A 27,926-nucleotide genomic window follows, 5' to 3' on the forward strand; every position below is an offset into this window, starting at 1 on the left:
ATGAAATCAATCTAAAGTCACTCGTCATGCTGAGTTTGTGCTCTAATCGTTCAAGAATGTGTCGCCTTTTCTTTAACGGTGTTTACAACAACTTGATTCTAGTACATATAAATATATGGTCTGCCAACACTTAGTGAAAACGAGGTATTGGAGATTCCTATTCGTGTTCCCGGTTACTTAAAATGAAAGGGTACCATCACTGTGACTGTTGACAGTCAATGGACAGTTTCATATCCTAACCACAACTTTCTAGATGTCTACTGGAACACAGACGCCCACGTAACCATACGTATGCAAACTCTTATACTAATACAGCTGTTACACAACAGAGGAAATTACTTAAATCTCATAAATCTGTCGACACTCACATGTTCTACATTCCCGTAACACAATTATCACTGTGTCGTTGAGTTGTTGAAGTTCTGAAAGATATTGTAAATTATTGTTAGGACGATATATCACATGGTCCGCATGGAAATGCATGTTATAGCTAGATCAACGATTTTCAAAATTTTAATAGTAGCCAGCTGACAATTAAGCATAGCCGTTGTTGTTGTTTTTGGTAAGACGGTGTCCGCCGACTACAACGGTCATTTTCACCAGGCCAATATTCCATATTTTTGATTCCGTAGCTGCCGACATGTAGACACTTTTAGGCTTTTTTTAAGACACCATGCACTTTCTTAGAGGAGACGGTGAGGAGGATAAGCATAGGCGTGGAACACAGTTAACCAGAGTTATATCGGCACGTTATTGTACTATACGTAAATGTTTATCGGCCTAGCCAGGTGGAAAATAAAAGAATGAAGGTTGGACAATGGTCAGTAGGTAGTCCATAATTTGGAAAATCTCAAAACTGATGCTTATCATACTGATTTCATACATTATTGATTAAAAAAACGTCAATGAGCCTGCAATAAGCTCACAGGGAAGTCATTAAGATTTCTCTAAATGCGTTTTAAAGTAGCTGCCGAAGAGTGGGCGTGCCACCGACCCTACAGGAGGAGGACGTGGTTTATTTTTGTTCTTGATGTTTTTGCGGCATGTATACTGACTCATGATACACATACACACAATCTGCGCATATGCATACCATGAGAACATGATGTGCATATGCCGCTGGAAAAAGAAGGTGCAGATATAGCCTTTTACGGCTTTTTAAGTCTTGCACCACCCCTCCATGCCAACCCATTACTGCATGAGCGCCAAGCAGGGATGTCATGGATACCAGTGTTACTAAACTGGTCTTTGGTCTGACCCGGCCGGGAATCGAATCCACGACCTACCGATCAAGAAACTGGACGCTTCACCATTACGCTATCTTGTCGGTCGTTGAATGTCATGAGGATGGGCTGCATCTGCCGTTTATGCTAGGTACTTATCAGATTCTTGCAGGATACTGAATCTAGCAGTAAAGGTTGTCAAAGTCCCCAATGATGCCGAATGGACTGAGAATGGAAAAATATTTGATTGTAATAGGTGAAAACATTACTAATATTTATGCCGAAATCCACTCATGAATATGAATAAAAAAATCGTGCTTCAAGCGACTACAGAACGGATCCATGTGCCATAATATGACTATACTCACGATTTCTCTGCCCATAGTAAGCCGATATGAGTAAAGAGATTAGTCCAGAATTAACAGGCAATGGACATGTATACTGCACAGGTTAACGTTGGTATTTCTCGTTCAGCTAGTTCATTACGACTACACACTGGAATGCGGCCGTAGGCTACATAAGTAATCGAAATGCGGCCGTGCATACCAAAAAGCGCGGTCACCCTTGTTTTAGGTGCTGAGAGTATTGTCAGGTATCGTGCATAGCTCATAGTTCCGAATAAAATGAAATTTATGATCATTTTATTGATTTTATTTTATTTATTTATTTATTTTATTTTATTTATTTATTTAATTTTATTTTATTACATAATATTTCTTTTGTGGTAATTATGTCCGTCGCTCAAGTTAGAGAGCACAGCGTTGTACTGACATAGAGTTATCAAAACGTGGTTGATAAACTGCGTTGGCTATTTTTATCTCTGTGTCGAAGCCATGCGGCCCGCGGCCTCTACGAACTTTGAAAAGTGAAAAGTGAATGTTTTGTTAAGCATAATTATGTGCAATGGTGGCACGTAGTTCCCAATAATATTTTAGCAATTTCAATTCCTAATTCTTGTATTACTCTATTTGAACTTATCTCAAATTTACCTGACCATAGGCCAAATCAAAAACCGCTTGCATAGCTACACGCATTCGACAGTTACACTTCATTCATGGACATCTTCCGATTGGTATCAGTCAAAATATAACATCAGGGGATGGTACGACTCAATTAGGACATTTGAAATTGAAATATATTTAGGATCATTGCCATTATAGAAACTTGGAAGTTTCAGCACAGATAAATCTAATTACAAGTTCAAGAAACGTCATCTTTCTCAGATCTTTCCCCTCCGATGCTTCCACGCCATCCAAGATGGGTGCGCCCCCAGTTTAAAAACCACCGCTATAGACGGATAGCGCAGTAGTTGATTTTTCTATTCGTGAACCATATTCAGGATTTTAGCATGACGTACCGTACATCACATCCATCCATTAATTAGGGGGATCCATTATTAACAAAATCCTGAGAGCTCTGCCCTCCCCGAAATATTTGATAAGTAAAAGAAAAACTTACGCGAATTGATTGTTGAATTCATTATCATGACGTGTCCTTTTACTTCATCCATCAGGGCATTTTCTGAACGAAGGAGAATTTAGACTCATCGAAACACTTGTTAGAATACATTTTCACGAATGACCGTTGTCACATCATCCGTCCATACTAATATTTAACTTCGGTGTGTCATTGCTCTTTCACGGTAAATAATTATCATCGAGATTCCACACCCGACCCTAAATAATGTTCATCCTATTACGACGTGTCTTCATTAGAACAAGTGTAAAAAATGTTTTTAAATTAAATTTCCATCCCTCCGGAAAATCTGTTGTCAGCCATTTATGGGTCCACTTCCGCCCAGTCAGTTGAATCAAAGTTGTGAGAATTGTGAATGCTGCAATAGCGAGTGTCATGATAACAGGGAATCAAAAATGCGCGTTTCAAAACAGTGTTCGTCAAAATTGCGAGTGGTAAAACAATGATCAAAACAGCAAGTGTGAAAATACCGAGGCAATCAAAGTAACGAGTGTTAAAACAACATGTGTCATGATCGCAAAACTATAAAACCTCTGCAGGATTCTCATCTGTCAACATCACTTAATACTTACGAGTGGCGCCTGTTGCGTTAAGCCCGGCCATATTGTTCTTTACATCGTTCATATCGTCAGTTTCTTAAAATTCAAGAATTTTGATTACATATATAATTTTCAAGATGTTCATAATTGTGTATTCACAAAAAAAAAGCCCTAATGTCAAACCAACCACAAAGACACTGGTCCCTTTTTGCCTATCAGATCGTATGATAACTGATTGAAACTGATATGAGACTTTCTATATAGGGGGTATCAAACATGCGCTACTGGATTTCATCCGGCTCGCGGAGCAATTCAGAGTAAATAGAAAAATGCTTAGGCCGGCTATATCCATCTCTTGTCTAACCAAAGTTGAGATCTTTTCACGAAACACTTTCGATATTATTAAACAAAAACAAGACCGAAGGTGTCAAACATGCTTATTTGCTAAATTATAGCAATTCGACGGCAGTACGTCGTTCGCACTTGAGTCATTATTTGGAACAAGTTGCTGACATTGCTATCGAAGTGCGATTAGCATCAAAAAGAGGAGGAAGAGGAAGAATTGCAAACTCGCATCATACTTTTCTGTGGCAATGGAGCAGAACTAGTCATTGACAGCGGCGAATACGCCAATGCGAAACCACTGTATCCAAGTTACGACCCGAATGGTATTACAATAATAGTGAGCCAAATTCCAACGTACGCGCTTACAGTTAAATCTCTTGTGATTGACACAAATCATACGCAGGGCCAATGGCGCATCACTATGAATGCAATGGCAGCAACCAACTAATATCGTTGTCAGATATACTGTTTTAGCGGTTTATAACTGCATTAACTGCGCCTAAAATGGTATTTTGAGCGATTAAGTTTTTAGTAGGGTATAAGAGTGTCGCTACAGCTATAATATAATGTATAGGTTTGCGAATAAAGCATTCTAGTAAAAACCAGAGGCATGGATTTGGAAGGTAACATTTTGGAATCATTTGACCGGTCCGGCCCACTCCTCCTTGCTATGTCATCGGTGTTAGCGGTGTCTTGTAAAAAGCCTAGAAGTGAGTCGTGCTGCAGTTCGTCAGCTCCAGAGTGAATATCAAGAAAGTTGGCGGGGTGTTAATATTCATAGTTGTCGACAAAAACCATGAATACACCAAACAACAACAACTCACCGACCCGAAAGCCATCGACGGGCTTGAATCCTGCCCGCGACCTAATTTAAGTCTGACATCCCTATTCTATATATTGCTATGACATTTATATGATACAACAAGTACATAACTTACGCTTTGTGACGGCCGAGTGTAAAGATTTGACTTCCATCTTAATGTTCTTAATGGCGGTATTCTCTAGAAACATAGATTCCAAGCTTGCGTCAGAACAATTAAAGACAAATAAATAAATTATTACTTACGATTTTCAACAGATGAGTGCAGCATTTCAACTTTTCGCATGGTCGCATTCTCTGGAAACATTGATTCCAACATTACATTAACAGGACTGAGCCGCTTTTCTATCGAAATATATCGATTGAATAATAAACTTAACATGGGTGAATTTTGCCTTCATATAGCAGCCTGCTGCCTCATGATAGCTCTACAATAACACAATTATTATTACGATTGAGTATTATAGTGATACTTAGCGCCGTTGTGAGTCTTTTGCCACATGGTATATAATTTGCACTCTTTCTTTCTTAAAACCTCTTACTAAATATCACGAATCCTGCGATTGCATTCCGTAAAGATGGTGGAGACACTAAATTAACTCGGGTGACAAGGACTAGAAAAGTGATGTAGGCTACCTATGTAATGCAACAATCGTAACACAATGTTGGGAAGAAAATATGTCGCCAATCCGATTGGACAAAAAACTCAAACTGCCATAGTTACCTAGGTAAGAAAGGTTTGTAATCTTAGTTTATCCTACTAAGAGATTGATGTCCCGTGTCGGTTTGTTTGCACCATGGCTGCACGTGAGTACATATGGGCGCAATAGGCGTGACAAGTTTTCGTGATAGTGTGCATATTAATTGCTCATAAATACTGCCATTGTTAACGCGCAGCAACCTCTTAGTTTTGCATGCCACCGAATATACAGTAGCGTATTCTCAGATACAATCATTCATGCAGAAAACTGTCTTACGCTGGTTGAGCGTTTCTTCAATGGTCGTAATATCGCCCTCGACCTCCTGCAGTTTAGACTCGTCTGAAAAAAAAAACGAATTCGGCCTTATACGTAAATACCACTACCTTTTAAACATAAATAAGGCGGGTGCAGAGCTGTTTGTTCTAAATGCGACCCTAGATAGAATATCTTGTAATGCGCGCTCCTCTCCTTGGACATGAACTCATTCTGCGATGGTTCCCTTGGTGAGTTTTTGTAATGCACTCTTGTTGTATGGTAGCGAGATTGATTTGTCGTGTGGATTTGTTGGCATTTCTGTGACCGCAAGGGAGAGCTGACACTATTTGTGTATACTTCATCATCGCTATCCGTAATGGAATCGAATGAATCAGCTGGGCAATATCTTTCAATGGAATTGGTCATGCAATGGAATGCTTTCAAGTGGCATAACATCGTACACTTGTAGAGAATTTCTTCCAGAATAATGATATTGCCGTCGACCTCTATCAGTTTCAAATAGTCTGAAATACACCGTTTCCGCTTTTCATACGTTAACTTTAAAATACTACCATGAATTGGGGAAGCGAGTGGCGCAGTTGGTTAAACACTGCTGTCACGTCACCAATGTTCGGTGGTTCGAGTCACGGCTCTGCCATGTTTCTATGTGTCGGAGGTTTATCTGGGCTCCTCATCGCCGATCTCGCTGTATATACAGCGCCTTGAAAAGCCCAGAAGAAGAGAGAGCCGAACTCTGGAAAGATGGCAGCTGATTACCAGAAAGACGAAGCAAGACCGCAAAAGACATTGTGTTAATGCAATTCATGTGCTGGGCGCAAATAACCATATGTGCGATAAGCGCCAATGATGTAATAAAACAAACAAACAAACTACCATGAATTCATTTTTTAGGCATCAAATAAACATTTCGTACAGGAAACTTATGCATGTATCAATGACATCTCAAATCCATGTTAAATTAATTGGTGATAATGGAGATTAATTGAATATGAATTATTCATATTTCCTGACTCACAATTTCTCTCCATTTCATCGAGATCGGCTACTTTATTGTTGAAAGTATTGTTTTCTAAATTGATGGAGATGGTATGAAAATTGTTCTATTCATTATGTGCACTATTTAATCAAGACAGTGCTTCCCAGCGTGGGCGGTATAGCCCCCTAGAGGGCGATTTGATCAACATGGGGTGCAAATAACGAAGGGGCCATTTGGGGGCGAAACTCTCAAATTCATTCAGTCGTGCATGACATATTTATTAGCATATGAACATCTTACGCGTTCTGAGCCTGTCATTCAGATCAGTGATATCGACATCGACATCCTCCAGTATAGCATCCTCTAAAAATATTGACATCAACTTTATGCGTGGATACTGCTATCATGTAAACATATTTTCAAAATTCAGGTTTATAAACTGGGCAATTGCTTGAAAACTGTAGAAATCAATGAAATACCAATGGGAAGTTTGGGCATAATTCGAAAACAGATGTGCGATGAGAATAGAATTTTCGGCACTTCGTGTAATTGTGCTCAACTATCTCTATAACGGCACCTTCGTCAAACACGTTTGGATCATTCGAAAGGCAATTCAATTAGTATGTGATGGCGGCCATCAACGTGCAAATTCTATTTTCGATGCAAATCCCGAATTTCTGAAAGATTTTAATTATTCTCGAAATTTTCTTCGCGCTACGCCCACTCGAAGATGCATCATTATTTATAACTTGTCCCAAACTTTCGACGACGCCCCCTCCATCAACTCTACCTGTGAATCTGATCACAGTGGCTGAGAAAGGTGAATATTTGATTGTAATATGTGCAACTGTTAATATTAATGACGACTTTCATTTTAGAATTTGAAAATTTTTCACGCTTTGGGCGACTGCAAAAGAAGTCCTGGTAGCTATCCATGGCATTGCTACTGATGATTTTGCTTCGTACTGTATATTAGGCCGATGGGAATGAATAAATAGTTTGGGGTTCATCGGGAATGGACATAACAGTTTATCATGGATATTTGGCTTTAAGAGAGATCCCCAGATCCTGGTATGGTGTCCGCAAGGCCGGAAAATCGCCGCAAGTGCTATACGAGGCAATGCCAACATTGCTAACTGACTTGAGATATTCTGGTAGAATTCTGACGGAATCCCGGCATTATTTTATAACGGAAAATTTTGATTAAAAACCGTACTTTTTGAATTTTCGCAGCCAAGATTTTATTCACTGAAAAACATGAATAAGGTGTCAAACGAATCGGAATATTCCAAGCTATTCATAAAAACTATAGCTGGTTGCCTACTGCATGTAGTGACGGAATAATCGCCGTCGTAACCTGGACCTCAACGAGTATCTTCAACCTGATACAAATATGTATGGCCCCCCCTTCAAAAGGATTATTATTGGCAATTACTAGTATCAATGACGAAATTCGTGCTTTGGGCGACTGTGAAAGGAGTCTTTGTTGGTATTCATAACATTGCTGCTCACGATTTCGCTACGTACTATATATTATGCCGAAGGGAATGAATAAATAGTTTGGAGTTGAATGAATGAACTATTCCTATTTCCTAACTCAAGAGCTCTATCCGTTTCTTCGAGATCAGCCACTTTAATGTTGAAAGTATTGTTTTCTAAATTGAAAGAGATGGTATGAAAACTGTTCTATACACTATGGTGCCAACTGTTCAATCTAAGACAGTACTTTCCAACGTAGGCGATACAGCCCGCCCCAGAGGGCGCATTGATAAACAGGGAGCAAAAATTGCGAAGAGGCGATTGGGGCGAAAGTTTCAAATTCATTCAGTCGTGCATAACATATTTATTGGTATATTAACATCTTACGTTCTTTGAGCCAGTCATTTAGATCAGTGATATTGCCCTTGACCTTCTCCAGCTTAGTATCGTCTAAAATGTTGAGATCAACTTTATACGTGAATACTGCAATCATCTGAACATAAATTCACTCTTCGGGTTTTAAAATGGGTATTTGTTAAAAAAAATCGTAACAATCAATAACATGTTGGTGGGATGTTTGGCCATAATTCTGGAAACGGATGTGCAATGAAAGTAGAATTTTCGACACTTCGTGTGATAGTGCTCAACTATCTCTGCAACGCCACATTCGTCAAATACGGTCGGATATGTCATCAAGCAATTCAATTAGTATGTGTTGGCGGCAATCAACATGCAAATTGAATATTCCATTTTATTCCCTTATTTTTGAGAGATTTATATTAATCTTTAAATTTTATTTGTGCTACGCGCGATTCAAAGCCCCTTGACACAACTTCCGCGGAGAAGATGGCGAAGAGGATAAGCATAGGCGAGGAACACAGTTAACTAAAGTTATAGTGACACGACAATACACGATACGTAAATGTATATCAACCTAGCCTAAGAATGAAGGTTGGTCAATGGTCATTAGAGTTGTCCATAATTTGGAAAATCTCATAACTGATGCGTATCCATGTCTCATTTTATAGTTTATTGATAAAAAAAAACGCCAATGAGTCTGCAATAAGCTTACAGGAAAGTCGTTAAGATTTGTTTAAATGCGTTTGAAAGTAGCTGCCGCAGCGTGGTCGTGCCCCTACCACAGAACAGCGGGAATACTAGTAATCACAAAGCCATGGCGCTTTTTCGGCCAATTGGCTATGCTTCAGTGCTCACGATGGTGGCGGCTTGTTGATCAGCTGTCCTAGGAGTTTGCTCATGGCGGTGAATATGTAAGCGCATTGTAGCTTGGTCCGCAGATTATAGTTTAAGATTAATTGAGGACATGTTGGATAGTGAAAAACATGATGAAAAAACAACAGCTGCTTCACAAAAATGTATAAAACATAACTGGCTTATTGTGAACGTAACCCATGTAGCCGGCATGCCTTGTTGTCATCGAGGGAAAGCACAGAAACAGGCAAAGTAATATTGCAAAGGCGCTTATGAAAGTGGCGTACGAATTCCAGAAAGGATGTACCGTCATTGAATACAAATATAGAGTTGAACAATCACACTAATTTTTTTTTTTTTATCTCAAAAGACTCTTGTCGTAGTATATAATTTAAGTCTTGAATGTTGTGAGGATGGGCTGAATCAGCCGTTTGTGCTTGGAACTTGTCAGATTCTTATAGGATAATAAATCCACCAGTAAGAGTTGACAAAGTCCTGAATGGTGCTGAAGGTTTGAGGGATTCTAATTTATCTTGATATTTTCTTCGCGCTACGCCCACATGATGAATCATTATTTATAACTTGTCCTAAATTTTCGAAGACATAACGTAACATGACTACTCACAATTTTGCTGCGCATAGTGAACCGATATGAGTCAATAGATTAATCTGGAGCTCACCAGAAATGGACATGGATACTGGACAGTATAACATTGGTATTTGGCCTCCGATCAGTCCACTACGACTATGCACTCGAATGAGCCGTAGGCTACATGAGTAATCGAAATGCGGACGTGAATAGTAAAAAGCTCGATCATCCCTGTTTTAGTTGCTGAACAATGTTGTTAGGTATCGTGCGTTGCTGATAGCTCAAAATAGAATAAAACTGATGAATATGATTCTTTTGCTGTGTTTGTATTTCTTCAGTAAAATCTTATTTCTTTGCGGTAACTATGCCAGTCGCTCATGTTAGAGAGCACAGCGTTGTACTGACGTAGAGTTATCAAAACGTTGTTGCTAAACTGCGTTACCTATTTTATCTCGATATTGATGCAATGCGGCTCGCGACCTCTACGGATTTTGAAAAGTGACCAGCGATCCATTTTGAGTTGGCGACCTCTAGTGTAATAACTGCTGAAACACTTCTCAAGTATGGAATTCAGACACAGAAAATAATTACAAGCTGTAAATAAATCACGCGAATCACGAAAAAAAAATTATAATTGACTGTTTTGTTAATCATAATTATGTGCAATGGTGGCACGAAGCTAATAGATATTTTAGTAATTTTAATGCCTAATCCCTTGTATTACTTCATTTGGGCTTAGATCAAACGTACCAGACCATAAGGAATATCAAAAAGCACTTGCATAGCCACACGCATTCACCAGTTACACTTCATTCAGAGACATTTTCCGGTCGGTATCAGTCAAAATATAGCATCGTGGATGGTACGTCGCAAATGTGACATTTGACATTAGAATATGCTTAGGATTATTGCCATTGTCGAAACTTGGAAGTTTCAGCACAGATAAAACGAATTCCAAGTTCATGACACATTAACCTTCTTAGATGGCTTCGCGCCCCCACAACAGTATATGAATGGTATATTCTTATTGATATGTACCCGAATATTTTCCGCTGACACTCGTCAGGGGTAATCGTCAGCAACTAGTAGAGAATTCAAAAGAACATCGTATATTAACAATCGTATCACAAAATATTACGTCACCAGCATGAAATTCCGCATACGAGATCATTCAATGTATGATTTTCAAATGGTACACGAACTCTTTTTGTTGATACAGCCTTATCTGGTGTATTTTGATAAAAGTCGACTACAAGGCACACAAAACAACCAAGGATGTTTACTTACATCCATCTACCGTGGATAGGCCCTATTTCCACCTGCTTTGAAAAGCAATTGATTTCAGTGGTCAGTAAGTGTTACGACACAGTGAAGACCAACTTTATTTTCACGACAACGCAACTGTTCCCTGCAACACGTAAAGACGTCCTCCATGCACTTCCCCAAAGCAATGTAGTTTACGAATTTAAGTGCTACTGTGATTGTGGCTACGTGGGAAGAACTTTAAAGAGTTTGCAGGAACGCATAAACCAGCATGTCCTTAGATTTATAAGAACACATGCAATACGCTCGGCGAAAAGCTCACCCCTGAATCATCCGCTCAAGATTGATGCGGATCAATTTAAGGCCATAAATTCTGCAATTGGCAAACACATATTGTATAATGCCGTCTGTGCGAAAAATATCGAGAAACCAGATTTCACGTCGTCGGAAGGGGTCGTTCACACTTTCATTTGTGTGCCTTGGAGTCGACTTTTATCAAAATACACCAGCCAAGGCTGTGTCAACAAAAAGAGTGAGTGTATCATTTAAAAATAGTACATTGAACGCTCTCATATTCGACATTTCATGCGGTTGACGTCATATTTTGTGATACGAATGTTGTTATTCAATGTTCTTGTGAATTCTCTACTAGTTGCTGACGATTACCCCTGACGAGTGTCAGCCCGAAATATTCGGGTTCATTTCAATATGAATATGCTAATAAATTGTATATTGAAGTTCTATACGCCAATGAAGCTGTACAACAATAATTATGTTATCATTGCATTACTATTACAAACCTTCTTATCATCACATCCATCCAATTATTGGGGGAATCGATTAAAAACAAAATCCTGAGCTCTCTGCCTCCTCCGAAATATTTGATCAGTAAAAGAAAAACTTACGCGAAATGATAGTTGAATTCATGATCATGGCGTGTCCCTTTATTTCGTCCATCATGCCGTTTTCTGAACAATGGAGAATTTAGTCACATCGAAACACTAACCAACTAACATCGTCCTCTGACATACTGTTCTAGCGGTTTACAACTGCATTCATTGCGCCAAAAATCGCATTTTTGCCTAATACGTTTTTCGGGGGATATAAAGGTGTTGCTAGAATAGCGTCTCTATAGCTGTATTATAATGAATGGGCTTGCCAATGAAGCATTCTATTCCAGCCCACTACTCCTTTGCCATGTCATCCGTGTAAGCGATTTTTTGTAAGAAGCCTAGAAGTGGGTCGTACTATCGTTCTGCAGCTACGGAGCAAAAATAAATAAAATGGCCTGGTCTAAATATCCATAGGAGTCGACAAACACCATAAATACCTCAAACAACAAAAACTGGTCCGGCCCGAAAGCCATTGAATGGTTTGAAATCCAGTCCGCGACCTAATTGGATTCTAACACCCCTATTTTATACAATGCAATAACATTTATATGATGTTACAAGTACATAAATTACGGTTTGTAACGATCGAGTGTAACATTTTGACTTCCGTCTTTACGTTTCTAATGGAGGTATTCTATAGAGACATATATTCCAACCTTGCGTTAATAAAATTAAAGTCAAATAAAAAAATTAATTACTTACGTTTTGCAACGGATGAGTGCAGCATTTCAACTTTCCTCATAGTCGCATTCTCTGAAAACATTGATTCCAAAATTACATTAATACAATTGAGGCGCTTTTCTATTGAAATATATCGATTGAATATTAAACTTAACATGGGTGAATTTTGTCATTATATAACAGCACGCAGCGTCATGATAGCTTTACATTTGAACAATTATTTTTACGATTGGGTATTAAAGTGATACTTGGAGCCGTTGTGTATCTTCGGTAAAATAGACTATGATTTGTTCTCTTTCTTTCCTGAAACCTTTTACTAAATATCACGAATCCTGCGATTGCAGTCCGTAGCGATGGTGGACACAATAAATTAGTTGGGTGACAAGGAACGAAAAAGTGAGGTATTTATGTAATGCCGCAGTCGTGACACAAGGTTGTGAAGGAAATTTGTCGCCAACTAGATTGAAGGCGTAAAAAGATATGATGAATGATGATGAATGGTAGTTAAATATTCATCAGTTTATAATTGTGAAGGTAACGACGAAATATTGCTTTTCTTAGACTGAAACTCAAACTGCCATAGCTACCTAGGTAAGAAGTTATGTCAATTTCAGTTTGTCGTATGAAGGGATTGGTGTCTCATGTCGGTTTGTAAGCATCGCTGTGGCAGCACGTGAGTACATATGGGCGCGATAGACGTGACACGTATATTCATGATAATAGTGTGCATAATAATTACTCATATATACTGCCATCGGGAAGCAACCTCTTTGTTTTGCATGCCATCGAATATATCAGTGGCGCAATCTCAGATACAATCAGTCATGTAGAAAAGCCATTTCAAGTAGCGAAATGTCTTACGCTTGTTGAGCGTTTCTTCAATGGTAGTAATATCGCCCTCGACCTCCTGCAGTTTAGACTTGTCTGAAAAAAAAACGAAACCAGCCCTATACGTAAATACCTTTACCTTGTAAACATCATTCAGGTGGGAAGGATCACTGTTTGTTTTACATGCAGCCCTAAAAAGAATATCTTGTGATGCGTGCTCCTCTTCTTGGACATGAACTCATTCTGCGTCGTTCCCTGGGCTCCAATGGACTGTCGGTTTATTTGTTTTTGTGGTATTCATGCTGTTTATCGACTACTATGATCATTTACACCAGACCGATAGTCTTCATTTTTAATTCCGTCACCGTCGACTTATATCACCGGCCACTTCTAGGCGTTTTGTAAGAGACCGCTTACGCGGATGATGTGGGTAGGAGGAGCCTAGATAAACCTCCTACACTTAGGTATAGTTATTCTGAAGTCGACCTCGGTCGGACTCGAACCCGAAACCCATTGGTGTTTCAGCCGTGGATTATACCCCTGCGCTATCTCGCGACACTATGGACTGCCGGTTAATGGTATAGCGCAGGGGTGGGAAAACTTTTGAGCTCGCGGGCCGCATTCAACATCTGAATCCGTTCGCGGGCCGCACTACTATAATTATTATAATCCAAAAAGCAATATATATATGCTTATTTAAAACATACCAGACATTGCTTCGATGATATCGTACACGAGTCAGGAACAGTGGCGAGGTTTAATTGGCTGGTCGACCTCAATAATCGATTTGTCAAAACCATAGAGACGAAGGTCAGTTGTCCTGATCTTAGAACAGGATTGAAATTTAAATCTGTGAGCAGCGATATGTTCATAGATTTACTAATTCCACTTTTGGTTCAGTTCCAGGACACACAATACTGACAGCATCATAACCATGTTAGCTTCAAACACGCTTTTACTGTGTGTAGACAAAATATAAATACCCTAATTCTACGCATACAGTGAACGAATTAACCTATGACACCCACGAATCGTTTTTAATAGGAACACCACTGAAATAATTCAAACTGGAGTGGTCAATCTGACATCACACTCGTGATCCGAAATATGTCAATCTCAATTAGGATTTCTATGATGTTTAGCAGTTGAAGCCTTTCAAACTGCGTGGGCCTTGATATCGGGTTGTCGCGCCAGAAATTAAACATAAAAATAATACAGGAAGTGTTTACCTTAGAACAGTGGTTGTCAAACTTTTTAAGACTTGCCCCTCAATATCATGGTGAAAGATTGTGTGCCCCCTTATCTCCATATCACAAGACGCAAACAGGATGCTAGCAAACCTAACGGATAATTAAATGACATGGAAGGTTACGACTGTCGATAAGAGATTTTTACATATGAAATTCCGACTAAATACAAAGCAACAATTATGAATTGGGTTGCAATCGCGCATAGCGCGAAAAATTTTCAGTTGAGCTCAGCTTCGCGCCCCCTTCAGATGCCTTCACGCCCCCCCCCCCCAGTTTGAGAACTACTGCCTTAGAATTTTCATGTTGAAATATAGTAAGAAAAAGTTTAATCCAGTCCCTGCAATAATTCGATTTTAAATTCGCATTTCATCAATATTTTTTAATCAGTTTCTTTAGACTCTCGCGGGCCGCACAGAACGGTGTTGCGGGCTGCATGCAGCCCGAGGGCTGTAGTTTGCCCACCCCTGGTACAGCAAGACTGATGTCTCGTGTGGATTTGTTGGCGACCGTGCGACCGCAAGGGAAAGCTGATGATACTTGGTCTACTTCAGACGTCATGCACTGAAATGTTTTCAAGTGGCTTAACATCTTACACGTGTAGAGAATTTCTTCCAGACGAGTGATATTGCCGTCGACCTCTTCCAGTTTCAAATCGCCTGAAATACAACGAGTTCCGCCTGTGATGCGTTAACATTGAAATAATACTATGAATTCACTTTTTAAGCATCAAACAATCGTTTCGTATGTGAAATTTATACATGTAGCACTAACATTTCAAATCCATGTTACTTTAATTGGTAATAATGAAATAGAATTGAATATGGATTATTACTATTTCCCGACTCACGATTTCGATCCGTTTCTTCGAGATCGACCAGTTTATTGTTGAAAGTACTGTTTTCTAAATTGAAAGAGATGGTATAAAAACAGTTGTTTACATCATGTAAACTGTTTAATTGAAAACAGTGCTTCACAACGTGGGCGATGTAGCCTCCCAGACGGCGCTCTGATAAGCAGGGGTCGAAAATAACGAGGGGCGATGGGAGGGGGACGAATGCTTCAATGCATTCAGTCTTGCATAACATATCTATTGGTATAGGATCATCTTACGCATTCTGAGCCTGTCATTTAGATCAGTGATATTGCCTTCGACTTCATCCAGTTTCGCCTCGTCTAAAAATATTGAGATCAACTTTATGCATGAATACTGCTATCATGGATACATAATTTCATTTCTCAGGTTTGTACAATTGACATTCGTTAGTAAACCGTGGAAATAAATAAAATGTTGGTGGAATGTTTTGCAATAATTTAGAAAAAAGATGCTCAATGAGAGTAGAATTTGCGGCACTTGATGGGATAGTACTCGACCATCTCTGTATACATTCACAATGTGAATTTCACATTTGCATTTGTCATACCCGTTAGGATCTGTCGACAGGCAATTCAGTTGGTATGTGTTGGCGGCCATTAACATGCAAATTCAATTTTCGATTCAACTCCTGCATTTTTGAGATATTTCAATTATTCTGGAAATTTTCTACACGCTGCGTGCGATTCTAAGCAATCGGATTTTTCTGTTTTAATATAGAAGTCGCTTGTGCAATCTGAGCCCCACAGAACACATGCGAACCACATAAGAAAATGATACGCCCCCTGATGAGAGAGCAGCTTTGATTCGTGTGCGTCCACACGAAAGAAATTTGTTGCTGGTTGGTTTACGTTTCGGCGATTCCACTATGTTTCAACCATACCTAAAATCCTAATGGCAGGCGAAGAAATATCAGCATGCAATGATTGTCTAATACGAATTGGCCTACCCGAAGATGCATAAATACTTATAACTTGTTCTAAATTTTCGAAGACATCCCCTCCATCAGTTCTATATCCGTGATTCTGATCACATGGACTGAGAAGGAGATATATTTGATTATAATATGTGCAACTACTAATATTAATGACGAATTTCATTGTTGAGTTTGAAGAAATCTTCGCGCCTGGCGAGACTGCAAAACGAGTGCTGGTAACCATTAGGGCTGAACACAATGATTCGAGTTCTGTGACCTGTGAGCTTATTGCATGCACAATGACGTTTTTTCTTCATCAATAACCTATACATAGAATGGGACATGGATACGCATCATTTTTCAAATTATGGACAACCCTAATGTTCATATACAGGAAGAGCGCAAATACTCAACAGGGGCGTGACGTCATTGTTCCATTTGGACGCGTGGGGCCCATCTGACGTCATTATGTAGTTTCCTAAGTTTCGGTCGTACAAGCGCACTTTGGTGGCAGTTGCTATAATACAGCAGAGATGAGCATTGGATTGGACTTGGATTGGACAGGACCCGGATTATGGGTTATTTTCAGTGGATCCGGATTGCACTGGATTGTGATTTTTAAAAAAAATGTTCGATCTGGATCGGACCGGATTGTGATTTTGAAAAAAAAGGTTGGACTTGGACTCTGAGCATGCCAAAATCCGGACTCGGGCACGCTGATTTCGCAACCAGAAGTGAGCGTTGGCTGGAGAGATGAATTGTTATCAATGGTGCCTATTGACGCATTTAGAAACCAAATTACGGAGTTTTGGCATATTTTCATGCTGGTTGGCACCGGAGAGTTTGGCACGTTGGCACTCTCGAATTTCTTCAACTATAGCAATGTAAATTTGTTAACAGCACATTACGTCTTATCAAGTACTGTTAAAACGCGCGTCTAAGGAAGTATTTGATGTTAGAATCAGATAAAGATGGAATTGCAGTTAGCAGGCATCGTTAGATTAGTTATTTGTCTTGTATAGGTATAGGCGAGATGTGGTACCGATGGATCAAAAATTGCAACATGATCTCTGGCGCTCAAATCTTCAGCCGAGAATAGCAGATCTTTTGCTGCCTCAACACTTCGATACAATCTTTACCTATTGCGGGCATTTACATTAATATCCGCCTTTTCAAAAACTATTTATGAACGTTTAAAATTTGTTGCTCGAACGTGTCATCGGTCACCACCCGGTGGGTCCAAAGGAACACGACCATGAGACCTGTGAGACATACGCTCAGAAACTCAAATTTGTTAACTTGTTTTGTTGTGTACTATAAGCTAAGCTACAGCAAGCCAAGGAAGAATGCTTCGTCGCGGCCTTCAAGAATAAAATAGATTATATCAACTCAAATGTTGGCATAAAATCATGTTTTGATTTACGCCTAAACTTACAAAATTGATGCCATATGCATATTACTCGCAAATCGACATTTTGACTTTCAAATACCTCGTAATGGCGATAAAACACCACAGGTAACTATGATTTACTGCCTATATATATGTATAGGTGAGTTTCTGTTGTTAAGTGATTAGTTGGTCCATTTATTTTGCTTGATTTGGCTATGGTACCATAAGTCCCCCACCCCTGAAATATTGTAATTGACTTGAAAATAGTCCACTCGAGGATGGTATTGGTTCAAAAAATATGTGCCATTATATACCCTGATACAAGCCCTATATTTCACATCAAAAATTATGGCGGGTATGTTAGTTTGAAAGGTGATCTAGAAAAATGCAAATGTCGATCCAAATTTACTTTACACCCCGTAAAACGTAAATCATTCGTCACAGACCCCATAACACACGCAGGTCGAATTTTTTTGCATGTGGGGAAAGATTCATTCAACATGTAATTGTAGACAAATTCACGGAGTGTAATCATGGAATTTTCATGGAGAATTTTTCAAGTATTTTCCGTCCCAGTGATCCAACGGTATCTCCCCTACATTAGGGTTGGATAGAATGACTTCTTTTTTTAAATTTACTGGCTAAAGATGCTACTGGTTGAATTACAACCGGCGTAGGTGAAATCATTGAAGTGAGAAAAATAGTGTTGAATAGTATATTCATATTGCAACGAACCCGGATATTGTCGGTTGACATATTTTGTGATACGACTGTTGATATACAATGTTCTTTTCAATTCTCTACTAGTTACTGACGATTACCCCTGACGAGTGTCTGCCTAAAATATTCGTTTTTTTTTCAATATTAATATACTATTCAATTGTATATTAAAGTTCTGTACCTCCAAGAAGCTCTTCAAAATAGTGTTGTAGCTCTATAATTATTGAAGAAAAAATTTCCCACAGTATATAGGCTACCATGTTTGTCACGCTTCCATTGGTTGGAATTGAATCAAATTTATAATGCACTATTTTCTTATAAAACTACATAGTTACGGGGACGGGCAGGCAGTTTAATTTGAAAAAAATGTGTATACTTTTTAGCATATTGAAAATTCTCCAGTTGTAATACCTTCGCTTGACTACAGGCTGGAATTACATCGAATTTGATGTGCAGCGTTTTTTCACTGAATCGACCTAACAATGTTATCAACTAGCCAGTCAAATTTATTAAAAATCATATTATGATCAATCCTGATGTACATGCTCATTGCTCATGATGTGATGACTAAGGTATTGATAGCCATCTTGCTAGTTTAGTCATTTACACTCGTGTTGCTAAAATGTGAAATGAAAATTGTTGTGTCATGTAGGCCCACTGTAGTTTCGAGTGTGGGCAAACATTGGAATTATACATCTTGTCACAGACCAGAGTTATATTTCAGAGAGCCTAATTATTCTCGGTAACTTGTTCTTCTTTTTTTTTCAGTTATACTATGGGAGTTTAGATTTTTTAAATATTTTTGGATCAGGATGATGGAGTAGGACAGAATTGAAAATTTTCAGGATCGGACTTGGACCGAAAAATATCACAGTCTGCTTATCACTGGTATAGAGATGTGGTCATTAACGAAGTACTAGCCTCGTCATGTGGTCCAGGTCAAAATGATACGAAGGCACAGGCGTAGTGTGGAAAGATTGGGAGGTATAGTTTGAGGTTTTGTGTAATTTATGTTTGGCAGGGATGAATGACTTTGCAACTATGCCGCATCATTTCAATCGCAATTTATGTCACTCTAGTTACGCCACGGATTATATATTCAGCTTACGTTGATCGTTGGAGTCCTGTATCTGTCGTACTTCGGTCTTTAATTCAGCATATGCTTAACGAGAAAAAAAGTAGATTTCGGTCTCCATAGAAATCGATGAAGTATGCATTATCCATCAGAAGACCAAATGTGTTAGCATTCTTCGGTAAATGGTTTTGATTACTTACAATTACTACAGGTCTGTTTGAGGTTCTCCAACGTGCGATTGAGGTGTCCGATATCTAGGTAAATATAATATTTTCGATAAGTTTTCTCCTTTTGGAGATGGTGTTAATTTGAAACCGAGACCACTCGCTACTTACGCTGTTCACTACTGCTAGTCAGCATTTCCATCGTGCGCTTCAATTTGTCACTGGCTAAAAATGCATGCAGATAAAATATATACCCATGTACTTCTCTGATATTAGTCAGCCTATATTACTCACACTCCCGCTGAATCCGTTTAACACTCTCCAGCGATATATTGTGTTGCTGTGATTCTAATAAAGTTGGAAGGACAATTAACAACTCACGAGTCGCAGAACAATGCATATGGGATATGACATAACGTGCTTACGTTGCAGTGCCGTACTTTCAATCCTTCTTAACTTGCCAGTCAAATTCCTAGTCGCTGAGTAAGAAAATTCCACTATTGTGACTTATCAAATGTAGTATTAGTTTTTTTATGACTCACAATTCCTAAAATCCGTTTCAAGGTTATTCATAGATACGTTGAGCAATTGCAGTTCTGAAGTATAACGATATCGCTGTTACAGTATTGTATTCTTTGATTGATAGAAACATCGAACACATCATTGACTCACTTTGCAAATCGCTGACTTCCAACATGCGTATCTTGTCGTTTAACTCAGTGTACGCTTCAATGGAAAATTAACAAATTGTTGGTTAAGTCTGATACATACCGACCGATTGTTAGGTATGGATCAAAGCTAGCCAACTCGACCTTACACCAGAGATGAGCATGGATTAGGATTAGGTTTTGAAAAAACAGGATTTGTGAAATTTTGTCGGATTTGGATTGGATTTGGATTAGACATTTTTTGCAGGACGGATTAGGATTTGGATTGGATTTACCTATTTTCTGGGAGATTGAAATGTCGTGTGGCGAATGGCGACAAACTTCATTCAGATCAGTTATTAACGTACTTATGGTTACTAGGTTATCTTGAATCAAGTGAATCGTTGGTTGAGAAAGAAAATTTTCGAATCCCTCCATTGCATAACTTAGTTTTTTTTTCTGAATTTCCAGTTGGAATCGGATTAGGATTGGACATGGACTTGAATATGAAAAAGGTATGGATTAGGATATGGATTTGGATTTGAAGGTTCGGATTTGGATTGGATTAGGACATAGAAATTTCAAATCCGCTCATCTCTGCCTTACACAGCCTTGGAGATCATCACCATGTAATATGTTTTATGACATCAGTAGTCTCAAAATACACTTTGCGATAATGTTATGGACAATATAATGGCACAAATATTTTATTAGTTTCGGAATTACTATTACGATAACATTTCCTCTCATGCATAACCTTGCTTCGGAGAGGTCAAGCACTTTTAATCAATCTTTCAAGACACCAATTGTTATTGGGTGGCCAGCATGAGGGCATCAAAGTAATCAGCTCGAATATGAACTAGAAATACAGTATTACCGTTGAATTCGATACGATTAGAGCGAGAAGTATCGATTACGACTATGTATCAAGACTATACTTCCAGTCAAATTGGGAGCTGAGAGATAGGAAAAGTGCTAAAGTATGTAGCGTCAGTTTTGTCTTGGCGCTCCACACTTTCACAGGTCAGTCGGAGGTGACTAGCCTCGAGATTTCAGGATGAATCATCGTGACATGCACAAAATGATTATGATGACAATGAAAAAAGTGTTTTTTTTGGTATTCCGAATACTTTTTTACTTGTCAATAAGATGTAAATCCGACGAAAACAACGTTGTACTTTACAAAATCAAACGGGTAGTAAGTATTTTCGCATCCAAAACCGTTTAGTAGAAGCGGAAGTAGACTAGTTCAATACTCATTCACTTTAATATGTATTGCAAGTGAGCAGAGACTACTTCAGTACTCAGAACAAGTAAATAGGCTGAATTACCTTCTTTATTCGTCAGTAAAAGCCACCTATAAGCGTAAATGACTAGTAACAGTGGTATTGATCGCCTGTCGGAATACCGGCAAATGCATATGATTAACATAACCGTCAAGCCACTTGGCTTTGAATTGCATTTGGCATCAAGTTTCCGTCTAAACCTGCCCCGAATTGATTAGTAAAATACCAAGTGCGTAAGTGGGATTCACCGTGACTCATGACTGGACCATACAAGAAATCAGCAGCAATAGAGGATGTTACTGATATTAGCCGAAGCCTTGGTGATGTACTGATCCTAGACGTAGCCTACTGAGATTATGAACACGACCTGGGGACTATACGTATAGTGAGTTACGTTATGGTAGAACCCCAAATTTCGGGACCGAATCAATCTCTGACCAAAGCCTGCAGTTACTAAGTAGGCTACTTTGGTCAGTTACTGGTTATATTTTCGAGATACGTGTAATTGTGATCATTCTAAACAAAATATGAATATATCCTAGCTCTATTTATAATAGGAAATACTTAGCTACTCACCTGCGTTATAATATCGTTCAAGACTCATTACTGTATCGTTGAATTGTTGGAATTCTGGAAATACGTAAGTTAGGTAGTTTCGAAGATTTGGGTACAAGTTCTCGCAAAATATATTATCGATAATTAGATGGAGCTAGGGTTGCATTTAAAACAAAATCAATTTATAACGCATATGTTTAAATCATGGCCCTTGCTTAAAACATGTAGCGTAACAGTCTATCGTCATTGATAATTCGAAATAAGGAGTAAAAATGGCTCATTGACGAAAAAGGTTTCCGACCACTGACATAAACAGTTCAAAATATCTTTAACCTGGAACTACATCGTTATGCAGCAGTTTTACGATCAGCGCTCATCATCGTCATAACAGCCATATTACGTGTCTATCTATGTGCAGAAGTGTTGAACCGACTACGAATTCGAGAGTTCCAGTTTCTCCACAACGTAAACGACGACGATATTGGACGCAAATCGTATGTACGCTCATACTACATATTCGCTTATGATGAAACAGTCTTTTTTATGAAGGTATTTTTTAAAACAGGTATTAAACAAGGGGTAGGCAATTCCAAATGGTTCGCGGGTAACATTTCGAATTTCATGGAGGCTGCGGGCCGCATGAATTCAGTATTGAGATGAAATAGACCACACAGTCGAACATCAACGTTTTAAAACTTTACGTAAGGACAACTTTATACTCTCAAACATGGGCGGCAGTCATAGTTGCCACAAAACATAATAATTCAATAAATAAATACACATAAAACGAAAACATTATGATCATCAATTTCATTCTATCTGGAACTATGAGTTGGGCCCCTATCAACACCTTTCAACGACTAAGGAGTCGATATTGAGGTTAGTTAGACACGGTCCTAGCTGAAAGCCATATTCTCGTAAAGCTTGATCTTGCGTGTAAGACCCAAGTAGTTTTCTAACCATCTCGGTTTCGAAGTGTCTGGGACGTTACACGTCAAGGCAATATCCCCATTCATATCAGCTAATTCTTGCTCCATGTAATGCTATTACCATCACCGAAGCCGTATGAGCCAATAAGGAAAAGTGTTGTTGGGCACAAAAGAATAGCTTATTTTGAACCATAACAACATTTCTCAACTGAAATCAATTTCAGCCATGGCCTACTAAAAACACGGCCTTACAGTCTGCCTATTGACCTGAAAATTAAGAGGCCTAAAGTCTACTTACCAACCCTTACCAGCTGTGCACTCAATTGGTCAGAAATGCGGTATTTTTATAATGCTACCTGTCTCTGGTACTCTACTAATACACCGGTGCAGAATGTATGTCAAAAATAGTCTATTGCAGCAATATATAACGAAAAAATTAGGAACGAAATTTGCATAATCAAAGAAAAATAGGTGCAGAAACTCTTTGAGTTAGAGCCTTAGAAAACAAATATCACAGCCTTACAGGACTATAACTTCTTTTGCCTTTGCCTCGCTTTAAATTGGCGAACTGAGTCTTCCCTGAGTGAGGAATTTGCAAATTTTTGCTGATTATTGTAAAAAATGTTCACAATTTTCTTGAACGCGACATTTGTACAATTTTCACTGTGTGCATTGCAACCAATTCAGGATTTACCTAACACAACTTTCAACACACGTAATGCTGCACGGCGCAGAGGAACAGTTTTAGCCGAAACTAGAACTGCGAAGGAATCAAATACAAAATGGGCCACTTCAACGGCAGGTACAGTCAACCGTCCCCTATCCACCACACTGAAATATTCATCATATTCCTCTTCGGCTTCATCAGTCGTGCGGGATGAGCTACACTCGGTGCAGTCCGCAGAATGACAGCATTACCAAGACCTCTGCTTGCTGTTCACAACACTCCACCGTCACATATATATGACTTTGAGGTATCCGCCTTATCTGGAAGTATTTGGAGCAAGCTGCTATGGTTTTTTCATCAACGATAGCCAGTGCCAGGTTGACGTTCTGCTTGTTGTGGCCAGGATGTAGTGCTTTCTTTGTTAGCTTTGGAGCCATTCGCAAATTACACTCCAATTGCCATGCAATATAACCAGCAGGGCTAATTATGGATATATCGCCACCTTTAATATAGAATGATGGAAGGAAAATCTCCCAGCATTCAGTAGATTGTTGCGAATGTTCTTCACCAAATGAACGTTCTCATAAAATAGATAGATTTTTGTCTTGCAACTTGGATGATTGATGAACAACTCGGAGTTTGAACCAAACTGCGACGACAGTATATTGAAAGCACGAACGTTGGTACTGTGGTTGTCAGAAACAATACCTCTCATATTAAATCCTAGATCCAAGATTTTCGTGATGCAATCAGACAGCTTTTTCGCTAACCAGGTACCTTAAAATTGTGTTTCTGGTAAAATTTGTAGGACTAACGGAAGTGATTTTCAAGTCCCTTGAACATAATCAATATGACGCCTTTGTAAAGATTTCCATCTTCATCAGCACCATAATATTTGCCACCATGATATTGCAGACTTTTTGCAGATACATTTCATTTTTCATCCACCATCATGATAACATCCTCAGAAATTTCCATGGCCTTTGAAAAATCAATAGTCCCTTTAGTCTTGTTCGTAAACAGCTCAAAGATGGCATATGGAACGTTTCCAAACGTGTCTTGTACGCTTGGCAAGGAATAGAACGCAAAAGCAAGCAGTACCGGATCATATTGCCAGAGGATGCCAGAGTATTGCCAGCCTTGTGGTATCTTGGATTATGCAGCTCCTCTAAAATATCTACTTCGGGATCCGGATCAGTTAGACTATCCAAGTAGCTTGGGAAGTTTAGTAGCTCGCATTTCCTTTTGAGCAGAGTATTTCTGCTTGTGCAGAACCATGTTGGTAAAGGCACAGGTATCCCATTGTATTGCATCTGCACCCTCAATTGACTGTCAATTTTTATGGCATTCTTGATTTTCGGAAAGCCTTCCAAACATAGCTCATAGTATACAACATGCTGATCGCCTGCTTGAGTCTTTGGCAGATTTGGCAGTAGTATATCCAGAAGTACACCGAACCACGCGACACTCAAGAACCATCGCCTATTAACTACACTAGAAAATGAATATTAACAAATTATACATCACTGAAGCAAAATAGTATTCAGGTACAGCACCCTATCCAAGCCTTGCAACAATTAATGAAATTCTATAGAAGCAGTTAAATGATCATGCCTTCGTCATTATATATGTCTTAGAACCAACGCTACCAGCTATACAATTCGTCAAAATAGACTACCATATCCAAGACTATGTTAGCGAGCAAGCAGATTATCATACTACAATGGAGCCGTTCGAACACGACGTTATTCGCGTCAACTTGAACCGCTGGCATTATCGGGGAACCGTAACCTGATTGCTAACTAAACTATCAAATGATAATACTGACCCTCAGCTCGTGAATATACCCTAGATAGCGAAAGAAACAAGTGCAATGCGACGACCAGCACCAGACAGCTCAACCCGAACAACTACAAATGTCTACTCTTGACTTTAACAACAACTACAACTGTATTCATCCGCACGAGTTTTTGCAGTAATATCCGTGGATTGTCCACCTGACTGACAGCTCTTTTGGGACTAAAATAATTATTTCCTTGTTAAAACGATACTCCATCATCTTAACACAATAAATCCTAGTCAGAATCCACTGTGATTTTGACTTGCGCGCTACTTACCATCAGCGTAGGTATAACCGTGACATTTACACTTTTTGACAACTGGCCTCTTAATTTTCAGGTCAATAGGCAGACTGTAAGGCCGTGTTTTTAGTAGGCCATGTTTCAGCATATCAAAACGGTCCGCGCGCCGCTTGTTGGTGACCCCTGTTTTAAACACTATTTGCTTTAAATGTAACCCTATATGGAACTGTATAGCAGAGTATATGGACTTATGATGTCGATGAATTTTCGAACCGATATTACTGGCGGATACAATCTTCAAATTTTGAACAGTTTTTTCGGCGGAGTATTGATACAATACTACAATATATACTATATACTGGTTATTCTTTATCTATCGCAGTTTGATGTTCGGAAAATGATATCGAGGCATTGGTGTATAATATACACTGTGTAGGCATTTTTTTGTTATGGAAGTATATCAGGGTCCAGCTATTATAACTGAGTTATTGGATTCCGATTGAGTAGTTGTGATACTGATATATCCTTATATTCATTGATTCAAAATTGCTTTGTATATCGGTTCAATGATCCCGAGAAAAAAAAAACAAGTTCATCTTACCTTCCTTGATGGTGTCACCGATAGCTCGTACTTTAGAATTCAATTCCTTACTACCTAAACGAGAAAAAATATTACAGGGAGGAAGTGATATTTATCATAGAAAACAAATATTGCATGTCCACAGTATTACTGCTTTCTGATCGCATATCAGACACTGTAATGTTGCACTTACAAATCTCATATTTATGTCTAAGCTCCGTGGCGATTCGACTGAAATTTAGCGTCCCTGGAATTGTAAGATAGATTAGATTAGTATTAATAAATTTCTAATTATCCGGTATTAAAATGTTTTTTTTTGACATAACAAGATTATAAACATCTTACGTTGCTCGAAACTCTTTTCAAGATCGTCGATCTTGATTTTCAAATCACCGTCAGCTAAGTGATAAAATACTCAGTTAACATCATGTCTTCGGAAGTAATATTCATAATATATATTCATCACAGGTGTATACGGGCAGTGGCCATGATAATCACATTTTAATTTAAGACTTGATTCTGAAATATTATGTTATTAATGGTTGGGATTATCTGTAGTAAGTTGGAAGAATGCATATCATATTCCAGATATATTAAAAATGTATCAGCTTATCACGTTGCAATACGGCACTTGTAACCGCTTGTAACATGGCATATATTTGTGATTTGGTATGTAAAAATTCCCCCACTATATCAGATGAACTTTTAGGTTTAGGTGTTTGTAAATTTTCCCAAAGGGCTCAGTGCAACAATAACCATGAACCTAACCGCACGTCACTGACTTGCTGACGCAAAAAGACGCTTTGGAGTACAGAACATCGTGACACATTTGAATAGTATATTCATATTTATTTCCGAAGCTTTTCGGCTGACACTGGTCAGAGGATACCGTCAGCAATAATGCGATCATTCGAATAACTATGCTCAACAACAATATGTATCACTGATTATGACGTCACCAAGAGTAGATATAAAGTTTGGAAAACGAGAGAACTTTAGCACAGGCACGGAGATGGCAAAACAAAGCAAGTTAATACGCGATTTTCAAATGATACACAAATTCCTTCTGTTGGCATTGACTAGGTTTACTCATAGTTATGAAGGTGGACTCAAGAACAGACAAATGCAATAAATTGCGACCCTTAGCCAATATAGAGAGCATGTCCTCGTGATAATTAGCCGCACACGTATGATTTTCCAGTAAATATTTGCCGATAGAAGACTAAGTTAAACATAATTATTTGAATGCCCGCAATATTGCTAACGTTATCCCCTGATGAGTGTCAGCTGAAAAGCTTAGCTCTTAGTCAAATGTATCATTGCTGACACAGTATAACCTGAAAATATATGATTATGTAATGGCTTAGGTTGCAAACACATAATACTTTGAACAAGCCATTTGTGGTACAGAACTTCAGAATAACGCGAAACAATAACTTCATATTGTTAATTTATTCTCTAAAAGCTTTTCGACTGACCTTTTAGCGACTTTTA

At 38.7% G+C, this 27,926-nt stretch overlaps 2 protein-coding genes across 12 annotated transcripts in view; one reads left to right on the forward strand and one right to left on the reverse strand.

Moving 5' to 3' along the window:
• LOC145436169 (uncharacterized) overlaps positions 1-27,926 on the reverse strand; it is a 121,339-nt gene that overhangs the window by 75,610 nt on the left and 17,803 nt on the right. For 2 of the 11 annotated variants that reach the window (XM_080313479.1, XM_080313477.1), the window contains exons 20-46: positions 26,778-26,831; positions 26,626-26,679; positions 26,454-26,507; positions 22,197-22,250; positions 20,360-20,413; positions 20,230-20,283; positions 20,113-20,166; positions 19,982-20,035; positions 19,859-19,912; positions 19,724-19,777; positions 19,557-19,610; positions 15,662-15,724; positions 15,399-15,452; positions 15,145-15,228; positions 13,335-13,397; positions 12,495-12,545; positions 11,805-11,867; positions 8,223-8,285; positions 6,657-6,719; positions 6,396-6,449; positions 5,821-5,883; positions 5,381-5,443; positions 4,650-4,700; positions 4,522-4,584; positions 3,272-3,334; positions 2,682-2,744; positions 369-422 (exon numbers count right to left, since the gene is read on the reverse strand). In XM_080313479.1, coding sequence (XP_080169605.1) covers positions 369-422; positions 2,682-2,744; positions 3,272-3,334; positions 4,522-4,584; positions 4,650-4,700; positions 5,381-5,443; positions 5,821-5,883; positions 6,396-6,449; positions 6,657-6,719; positions 8,223-8,285; positions 11,805-11,867; positions 12,495-12,545; positions 13,335-13,397; positions 15,145-15,228; positions 15,399-15,452; positions 15,662-15,724; positions 19,557-19,610; positions 19,724-19,777; positions 19,859-19,912; positions 19,982-20,035; positions 20,113-20,166; positions 20,230-20,283; positions 20,360-20,413; positions 22,197-22,250; positions 26,454-26,507; positions 26,626-26,679; positions 26,778-26,831 — 1,572 coding nt within the window. The remainder of the gene's footprint in view (positions 1-368; positions 423-2,681; positions 2,745-3,271; positions 3,335-4,521; positions 4,585-4,649; positions 4,701-5,380; positions 5,444-5,820; positions 5,884-6,395; positions 6,450-6,656; positions 6,720-8,222; positions 8,286-11,804; positions 11,868-12,494; positions 12,546-13,334; positions 13,398-15,144; positions 15,229-15,398; positions 15,453-15,661; positions 15,725-19,556; positions 19,611-19,723; positions 19,778-19,858; positions 19,913-19,981; positions 20,036-20,112; positions 20,167-20,229; positions 20,284-20,359; positions 20,414-22,196; positions 22,251-26,453; positions 26,508-26,625; positions 26,680-26,777; positions 26,832-27,926) is intronic. The other 9 variants (XM_080313480.1, XM_080313481.1, XM_080313482.1 and 6 more) reach the window with 9 other exon arrangements.
• The window catches only part of LOC145436173 (uncharacterized), a 297,258-nt gene that overhangs the window by 49,706 nt on the left and 219,626 nt on the right, over positions 1-27,926 (forward strand). The window lies entirely within an intron of this gene.

This window comes from Botryllus schlosseri, chromosome 3 (assembly GCF_051294905.1).
Source record: "Botryllus schlosseri isolate E-star chromosome 3, Bs_hap1, whole genome shotgun sequence".
In the NCBI taxonomy this organism is placed as follows: domain Eukaryota; kingdom Metazoa; phylum Chordata; class Ascidiacea; order Stolidobranchia; family Styelidae; genus Botryllus; species Botryllus schlosseri.